Source organism: Pseudochaenichthys georgianus, chromosome 6 (assembly GCF_902827115.2).
Source record: "Pseudochaenichthys georgianus chromosome 6, fPseGeo1.2, whole genome shotgun sequence".
Taxonomy (NCBI): domain Eukaryota; kingdom Metazoa; phylum Chordata; class Actinopteri; order Perciformes; family Channichthyidae; genus Pseudochaenichthys; species Pseudochaenichthys georgianus.
This window is the reverse complement of record NC_047508.1, coordinates 43,750,333-43,759,754: the sequence shown is the minus strand read 5'-3', so window position 1 is coordinate 43,759,754 and position 9,422 is coordinate 43,750,333. Positions and strand designations below refer to the sequence as shown.

The following is a 9,422-nucleotide window of genomic DNA, read 5'->3' as shown; positions in this document are numbered from 1 at the left end:
TATAGCACTGTATATGTGGTTTTAAGGATGCAAACAAATTAAATATACTCAATGAAAACATTAGCACATTTTAAAGCATTTTAGAATGATTTACAAGGTTCAGTGTTGTACTACTCACTTACATTAATCAAGGTATTAGTAATCCTATAGTTGTAATAGATTATTATATTTTTACAATGCAATATATTTACTTTTATAATGTATTGAAATGGATTTCATTGTTTGCTTGAAGTCGAACTGGAAATGTAAGTGGAACTAGAAACTATTTTAATAATAATAATAATAATAATATATTTAATTTATATAGCGCTTCTCATCTGCCAAGACAAATCTCGAAGTGCTTCACAACAAGGGATACTGATACGCTTTGAGATAATAAAAGACAAATAATTGTAATAATAATAAGAAATCAAAAAATAAAATATAAAATAGAGTACAAAAATAAAAGTCGGAGATAGCGATAAAAATGGCAGTACTCCAGGTGTACCGTGCTCAAAGTTTATTCGAAGGCCTGCCTACTTATTGTTTTAAAATGCACTATACTGTCTTTTGATTATTATATTAAAGTAGTAGGAATGGTTATTTGTAGTTATAAGTGCTATACACCGAGTATAACGCATTATACGTATGTTTGTAGAGACAGGCATCATTTATTTCAATTATCTTTGTTTTTACATTCAGTTTAAACACTGCCTACAAAACATGTAAATTGCAGGTTACAAAAAAATATATATATAAATGATCAATGGACAGCATTTTAAATATGAGTTTGTACCTCGTTGGATGATATAAATACATGCAAATGATTATTAAGGGTTTTATGAAAAAGCATAGAAACTGTATATTGCTGTTGTGGATATATGAACCATATTTGGTGGAAAAGACACATCATTATAATCGGGAGTAATCAGGAAAAAGTGGCAAGTGGCAAGGAGTAAACACTGACATCAGCACAATAAAAACATCAGGTAGTGTCACATTTACCTCGTCTCATGCCTGTTATTTTGGGTGCTGTTGAAATGCATTCTGGGAAATGTAGGAAATCCTTGCTGCTGACGAGTCACGCTGAGGGCACTGGGTTCATCTGAAAGTAAACAATGAGATTTTGTAATACATGTGTTAATAAATGCACTTTTATAATATATAACAGAATAAATACATCGATTGTTTCACTTATATTACTATTTATATCTTTATATTGTAGTCTTTTAATGTTATTTTTCGATAGGTTTTTTTGTCATGTGATTTTTTGAAACCGCTCCATGATGCACCGCAGCACTCCCGGAGTGACGACCTCTGTATCCTTGCGCCAGTCCTACTACGTACAACTAGTCCGTGTATTTAATCATTGATTTCGTGCTCGCTTTTCACCACACCGACTTCAAATTCACCGTGAACCCAAACTAGTCGATACACCTGTTTATCCATGTGTTAGTTTGGGATATGAAGCGATGGTGAATTAAAGTTCAACGGGGTCACGCGGAAGGATCCGTCTGATCTTTTTGTAAACATTGGCAGCAGCAGCGAGGCAGAGTGGCGCGCTTCTCTGGATGCATGGACTTTTTGCACCACAACATTGATGGTTTTTCGCCGTATAAACGTCTCATTTTCCCCGTAAAACGAACCAAGGACTGTGCTGCTATCTGGGATTAAATACGTGAACATTTTTCAGGTATATTTTTTGATTTTGGGGCAGCATGCTGCTCTCTAAACTGGGCTCCTTCTCTCACATCGCGGCCAGCATGGACATGCCGGCGAAGCTGCAGCAAGGTAACGTGTTTGGTAACCCGTGTTACATAGAAAGGTACTTTATTGGTCCCACATTTTGACATTATTTTGCTACAGCAGCAATCTTAAAATCTTTAAGGTGGAAAAAAGTATAAAATAATTAAAAATCAAAACAATAAAGTCTATATTCATATCAGTAGAAATGAAATTTAACACAAAGAATAGTCAATATAACATGTTTTAGATAGATTAAGATTGAAAAAACCCAATATATTACCAGTTGCAGAAAAACATACATTATGATAGTATGTCGTATGTGGCGTGTCGTACTTTAACCCAACCTTTAAAATGGACACGTGGGTTTTTATGGGAGTAGATTTGTCTCAATAACATTTGTGTGAAAATGAAATAAATGAACGTGTACATTGTAAATACAAAGCACCTTCCACAAATGCATTAAAAAGTTTTGCAAATTCACCAAAAAAAAAAATGGAAATGAAAAATAATCCCATAAATAAAAAAGATCTGTGAATACTATTATTAATTTATTATTATTATCTATGTATATATGGTACACACAGGGAAACCGAAATGCTGTTTCCCAAATATTAAAATATAGAAATACTGTGTATGAACATAAATACACTATATTAAATGAAATAGGAACAACAGAAAATGTATAAAAATAGCAGGATATATATCTAAAAATAGATGGATATATGACGACAGTACAAATACAAGTAGTGGAATAACTGTCCATAGCATCATCGTATCTCGTGCTGCAGGTGCCAACATGTGTAGTTGCCTTTAAAATGTCGGCATCATGATGATGCCGACAGTCCACCATTTTTAAACAGCTGACACAGAACAACAACAGGGGTCACCTGAGGACGTCTGTAGGTTTTCAGTGATTTATTTGTGTATTTCAATAACAAATGAATGCTATATATTTTTTAAAAATCACATATTATGAGCTTACATTGAAATGATAGCACACCAGAGACAAACTGTGTCCTTGTGATGTTGTTGTATTGCTCGATGGGGATGGGTGGGGTTACAGATTTTGGCGCAACTCAACCTAAAACGTCCTAATCTTATGAATTATTGCTGATTTTTTAAACTTTGTTTCTGTGTTTTTACAGCTAAAGTGGAGAAGCAGCCGTTTGAGAAGGTGTACCGGCTGGGCTCGGTGCTCGGTAGCGGGGGATTCGGCACGGTTTACTCTGCTGTCCGCCTGGCCGACGGGCTGCCGGTAAGAGCCGCTTTGTTTTGGTCCCGGCAGCACGTGGCCGCGATTCATGGGTGAAGTTACACACTGCGGAAAAAGCGTTTCCGGTGGTTGCCTTCCTTCAAAACAAAAGCATCGCTAAACTCTTTAAATGTACAGCATTTCAGATTGAGTTTGATATTTTATTTGTTTTTACATCTTTTCCATCATAAACAAATAGCTTTGGAAGTAAATACATGTTTACAAGTCAAACCAACACTAGCCTATTATATTTGATTTTATTATATCTACATTATTAAAGAAATATGTCTTCTACAGACCATTCAAACACGTTTACCATAATTAATTACACGTTTCTTTTGTCTCAAATAACATAGTATAAGATATATTTTGGTGAAAGTCTATGAAATAACAAAAATGTCCACATTTAATAGCTTTTTTTTCCTACTGGGCTGACGATCAGATTTCCGGGTGGATTTCTGTGGTCTTTTTTTGGCCCTGATCCGAACACCAACGCACTAGTCCACTGCGCCACAGCCTCCCTAGCTCACAAATTAAACGATATACAATTCTTATTGCCGAACTCAACCTTCATGTATTCTTTGTGCTTTTATTTTGAAGGCAGATTATATTCTTTTCCTGTTTCACTCTTGTCACCTCTCCAGCAGTCCTGCTTTGCATGTGGTCTTTGTTTACACAAAGAAACGCTTTACTTTCATGTTTAAATTGAAACCTAACCTTACTAGTGACCTTATTTTCTTCAGTAACAGGAAATGGTTCAATTTGTCGTTAATCTTTTTCTAAATGAACCCAAAACAAAGAAATACTTAAAAGAAAAACAAAGAGCTGTTACATATGTTTTTTTAATGTTGGCTGCTGTTTCATTATATTTTTCTATTTCAAGACATCATTTATGTTACCGTTTCATGTCCTATATTTTATGTGAAGGCTGTGTGCTAATCATGTTTCCTTTTGTTTAATGCAGGTGGCGGTGAAGCATGTCTGCAGGGACAGAGTGACCGAGTGGGGCTCTCTGGTGAGATTTACCTTCATATTAACACCTGTCACTCAGATTGATTACTACATTTACTGTAACATGATGTGCAATAGCCCTGCCTATACATATTACGCATGTACAATATACCCTTGTGCAATTCCACGCCTCATTTCTTTCCATTTCTTTCTTTCAGTCTTTATTTCGAACAGATTAAAAAATAACAAATGTGAAAAACAGAATACCGTATTGTTATAATACAGTATTTATCCACATTCATGGTAATAATTTGTATATTCAACAAAAAAAAAAAAAAAAAATGTGTCCGAAAGGGAGCAGGAGGAAGCAAATGCTTATTAATTCCCACCCCTTACTTGATCAATGATTGTCCTTTAAATCATTATGCAAGTTATTCCTACATACATTTACATTTATACACATATACAAACTTTTCTCATCATTTCTTTCCAATCTGCAAACCGAACCGGCTGCCTCTTTCATTTGATATGGTCCTTCTTTAAAAATATAGTATATAATATGTATATATTTTTATCATGGTCTACTTATTTGTTTTTGGTGCTTATTGTGTTTTATAATTAATAATAATGTGTGCACACAGTTATTTTTGAATATGTAAGTCTATTCTCTTTATCTGCATTATACTTCTGCGGTTGTAATAATGTAAATATCCAAATAATGGAATTCTGATTCTGATGATATGCTTTGAGATCAAGACCCTTTTTCGTGGCCAGTGAGTTGACGGTATGTTTCCCCCTCAGAGCGGCACAGTGGTTCCTCTGGAGATCGTGCTGCTGAAGAAGGTTGGCGGAGCGTTTGGAGGCGTCGTGCGGCTTCTCGATTGGTGGGAGCGTGCCGACGGATGGCTGATGGTGATGGAGAGTCCAGAATCGGGGCAAGACCTGTTCGATTATATAACCGAGCAGGGCGCATTAGAAGAGGCGGCGGCACGAGGATTCTTCCTGCAGGTGCTAGAGGCCGTGAGGCACTGCTACACCTGTGGGGTCGTCCATCGAGACATCAAGGACGAAAACCTGCTGGTGGACCTGAGGACCGGACAGATCAAACTAATCGACTTCGGATCAGGAGCCCTGCTCAAAGACAGCGCCTACACCGAGTTCGATGGTGAGTCTGATCATGTGATGGGATCTAGTGGCTAACACGGTGGAACTTTATTAATCCCTGTGGGGAAATCCAGTAGTTTAACTGCAACAGGGTAAGAATGAAAAACAGGACAGCACAGATAAATGGACTGTACTTATACTTATACGACAGCACAGATTCATACAGATTGGGGGGTGGGTGCTAGTGGAGCACGCTCATCAACGGGCTTGCTAGTGGAGCAAGCTTGTGAACTGTCGTGCTTGCGGACAGATGCAAAAAGATTAAACCTAAATGGGTTATATATATATACTTTATCTTATTATTATTTTACTTTATTTATTTTATTTTATTATTATTTTACTTTATCTTATTATTTATATTATATAATTATTATTTTATCTATATACTTTGGCGGACGTTAATATACCTGGGCGGCCCGCCGTCTTACATTATTCAATACACAACATACCTACTGCCCTCTTCTCCTCCAGGTACGCGGGTGTACAGTCCTCCCGAGTGGATCCGTTTCCGGCAATACCACGGCCGCTCGGCCACCGTCTGGTCGCTGGGCGTGCTGCTGTACGACATGGTGTGCGGAGACATCCCCTTCGAACAGGACGAGGAGATCCTGAGAGGACTGGTCTACTTCAGACGCCAGATCTCCTCAGGTCGGTCTGAGTGTGACGTGATCGTTTTCTTAAAATAGTTCTCTATCTGTGTTTTTGTTTTATGTATGCACCACGACACCAAGTCAAATGCCTCGTACGTGTCAACCTACCTGTTTCTGATTCTGATTTGTTGTTGTTTACAGAATGCAAGCAGCTGATTGGTTGGTGTCTGAGCCAGCAGCCGTCGGACCGACCAACCCTGGAGCAGATCTTCCTCCACCAATGGGTGACGGGCAGCGAGGTGCAGCACACAGACAGCATCACGCTACACACCATCACAGCAGACTCGTCGTCCTCCTCCTGCCAGGAGAGCTTCTGATTGGTCGACACCAGGCTGTGGGGCGGGGCATAGACATTTGATGCCTTGTGTCCTCGTGTGTTGAGCGGCCGCTACCAGGAAGGGTTTTTCTGCTGAGGGCGGCATGTTGTGGTCATGGTTTTCTCCACAGCGCCCCCTCCTGTTCAAAGACAATAGAGCAGCTCTTATAGAGCCTGTCAGGTGTTTCTGTTTCAGAGTGCCTTACGTTATAATGTGTGGAGCTCTGCAGACGTTCTTTTAGTTTGATAAATACAGGTAGAGTGTAAAATAGCTCAAGGTAAAAGAAGAAACCAGCCAGACAAATGAACTAGATGTGACGTGTTGCTGTCAGGTGGATTTGTCTACCTTTGGACAAAGCAGAATGGAGGTAGAAATAGAACTGGTTACAGGAACAGTCACGTGAATGTAAAGTCATTTCATCACCCAGCAGTATCAGTCATTTGGCCTCTAAAAGCTGTAACTAGTTCTCTTTATACCTCCATGGTGTGCCCCAGTTACAGTCTTTGTGCTAAGCTAACCGAAGAGTTATCTAAAAGTCAAACGTTAATTCAAAGATGGTTTCGTCTTGTCCTCTGAGGAACCCGCCTCCAGCCCCAGAAACACCTCATCATGTCAGCATCAGGACGACCGCTGAATCACTCTGTTGATGGGATACCTGAAACATAAACACACACACACACACACACACACACACACACACACACACACACACACACACCTCTGAGAAGCTGTGCGTCCAGTTCTGATACCAAAACATGACTTTTTGATATTTGCCAAGGACACATGTTGTCTTTGTTTCTTACGTTTGACAGTTCTTCCGGCAAAAGCTTTATTTTTCTACAGTTGATGTTCCTGTAGACGTTGGGATGTTTTTCTTGTTCAAGCGGAGCTGCTTATTGTTTGAAATGTTGGACGTATGTCATCTCTTTGTGTTCTGAAACATGACGTCCTCCCTCAGTGTTCGGGTCTGAGATGCACAGTCAATGCAAATGTTTATATTTTGTATATTCTGTATTTTATTTCATTTTAAAATATATTTTTTACATTTTTGTGTTTATATTTATTAGGTCAGAAACATTCCTTATCGTTTTGGTTATTTATTTGAGTTGTTTAAGAAATCACGCATTCTCGTGTAATCTGTTAATGTTCGTGTTTCGAAATGTACAGTTCTGACAGGAAATATTTTTTCATGGAATTTTTCAAATAAAACCTGTTTGGGATATAAACTGATTTTCTGATGTGTTTGATCCTTTCTTACCCCTGCTTTACTCTCTCCTGTTGTGTGTGCATGGCCCTTTAACGGTCTCCCTTCCTCCCTCTCAGCGCTGATTGAGGGCACCTGGCCGCCGGTACCGGAGGAGTGAAAGGCTAGAGTCTCGTTCACTCTCTCGGTTGGAGGATCTGTTTTTGAGAGCAGCTACCTGACTTGTATGCTTTTGTTTCCTTTCCTCTTAGTTTGGCATTCAACACCTCGCACCACACCTCGTTCACACACCCACACTACTGATCTTACCGATTAACACGTCCCATTGTGGTAGCTTTTTGTTTCAGGGATGGGCAACTTTGATGGTGGTGGGGGCCACATCATTGATGTACTGGCCACCAGGGGGCTGCAGATTCACTTGGAACACACACACACACACACACACACACACAAATGCCATGTGTTGTATGTAATTATTAACAAATATACTAAGTCTGACATCTTCATTGACATTTTACAGTCAAAGGGAACATCCTCTAATAAGCTCACTAAACAAATATCAGTTCACAGAAATGTTATTTAATTGTTACAAGTGGCATGTTTGTATTGAACAGGTTATTAAATAAAGCTATTTTAAACTGTTGGAAAGCACGGAAAATGTGTGTGTATTGAGATTAACTATTAAGATGACATACACATGAAGTCATGAACACTAACCCAGACATTAGTTGTCTAACTTGAACCTAAAACACTTGTAGCCTGTCTCTGCATTCCCCTTATTCCACAATAAGGGGAATGTCAACACGCCCGCACTCTGCTGTTCCTCAGCGCCACTCCCCCTCCTTCCCACTGAAATTATGAATGAAAAGCATAGTAATCATAGATAACACGGCAGGGTCCGTGACAGTTTGTTTATATATTAAACTTTTTTTGCCAAATTCAGATGATAAATACAACTTTTAAGCTTGTAAAGGCATAATTACAAGAGGCAATTTAACGTCCGGGAAACAAACACAATACACACAAATGCATCACAGATTATATTTGCGGTATTTGAAATCATGTACGCAGCTCGCGACGTAACTAGGAGTCTAGTGGACGGTATCAGTACTACAAGTAAAACAAATAATAATAATTAATTTTTTTTCATTAATTACGTTGTTTATAAATTAATCTGAGGGCCGCAAAAAGAGGAGGTGGGGGCCGCCATTTGCCCATCCCTGGTTTAGTTGTTTGGTTTACAATAACTATTTTCCTTATATGGTGTCCGTTCCACGTTTTTGTTATGGCCAAGAGCCAGACCATGACACTTCTCTGAATAATATTTAGCTCTTCATCAAGTCTTTTCAACCTCTCAAAGCCCTTTACATAGGAGTCATTCATTCACACCTCATGCATGCAGAGGAGTAGCCTACCACATGCTAAGCTCACACACACACACACACACACACACACACACACACACACACACACACACACACACACACACACACACACACACACACACACACACACACACACACACACACACACACACACACACACACACACACACACACACACACACACACACACACACACACACACACCGTTGGCCATCGGGAGCAACTCTGGGTTCAGTATCTGGGATCGAACCAACAACCTTCTTTTTGAAAGACGACCGCACTCCCACGCGGCCACAGTTAATGCAACAAAAAAAAATCACATAACTTGAATTATGTCAGATGTATATAGTTGTTTTTGCCTCAAACCGTTATTGTATTGATACAGTGAGTCACTAATAGAGAAACACCAGTTATTTATTTAATACAAATAATCCAAGGAGACAAATTGTCATTAATTAAGTTTGTCGTTGAGTAACTTCTACTAAATAATTGTTCAGTAGTTTTTATTTTTGAGTTGAATTATAATAGACGTTGGCTTTATACCCTTTTAATATATGTCTTAAGTGCGAACGGTGCCCAAAACGTGCAAATTAATCATTTTAAATAGTGTCCTCTTCAATCAATCCAGTTCATCCACCAACAGTTAGAACACAAGTACTTATGTGTGCATACCATAGACTGTATATATAGGTGCATACGCATATGTGAAATGCAACACCCCGATAGTCTATCTAAAGTCTGGGAATAAGGGCACAGTCACTGTACAGATATTTA

At 38.8% G+C, this 9,422-nt stretch overlaps 1 protein-coding gene across 1 annotated transcript; it reads left to right on the top strand.

Moving 5' to 3' along the window:
- The first annotated feature begins 1,535 nt into the window (after positions 1–1,535).
- On the top strand, positions 1,536–7,266 carry LOC117448376 (serine/threonine-protein kinase pim-3-like). Its single transcript, XM_034085664.2, has 6 exons — positions 1,536–1,770; positions 2,871–2,980; positions 3,942–3,992; positions 4,730–5,093; positions 5,564–5,740; positions 5,884–7,266. Exons 1-6 carry the CDS (start codon positions 1,698–1,700, stop codon positions 6,057–6,059), a joined length of 951 nt encoding a protein of 316 aa, XP_033941555.1. The 5' UTR covers positions 1,536–1,697; the 3' UTR covers positions 6,060–7,266.
- Positions 7,267–9,422: the final 2,156 nt, after the last annotated feature.

What these genes read in the sequence shown, in the direction of transcription:
- LOC117448376 (XM_034085664.2), top strand. Translation starts at nt 1,698, where the DNA reads ATGCTGCTCTCTAAACTGGGCTCCTTCTCTCACATCGCGGCCAGCATG. An exon ending in GCCGGCGAAGCTGCAGCAAG is followed by an intron (nt 1,771 to 2,870) that starts GTAACGTGTTTG and finishes GTGTTTTTACAG; the next exon opens with CTAAAGTGGAGAAGCAGCCG. An exon ending in GCCTGGCCGACGGGCTGCCG is followed by an intron (nt 2,981 to 3,941) that starts GTAAGAGCCGCT and finishes TGTTTAATGCAG; the next exon opens with GTGGCGGTGAAGCATGTCTG.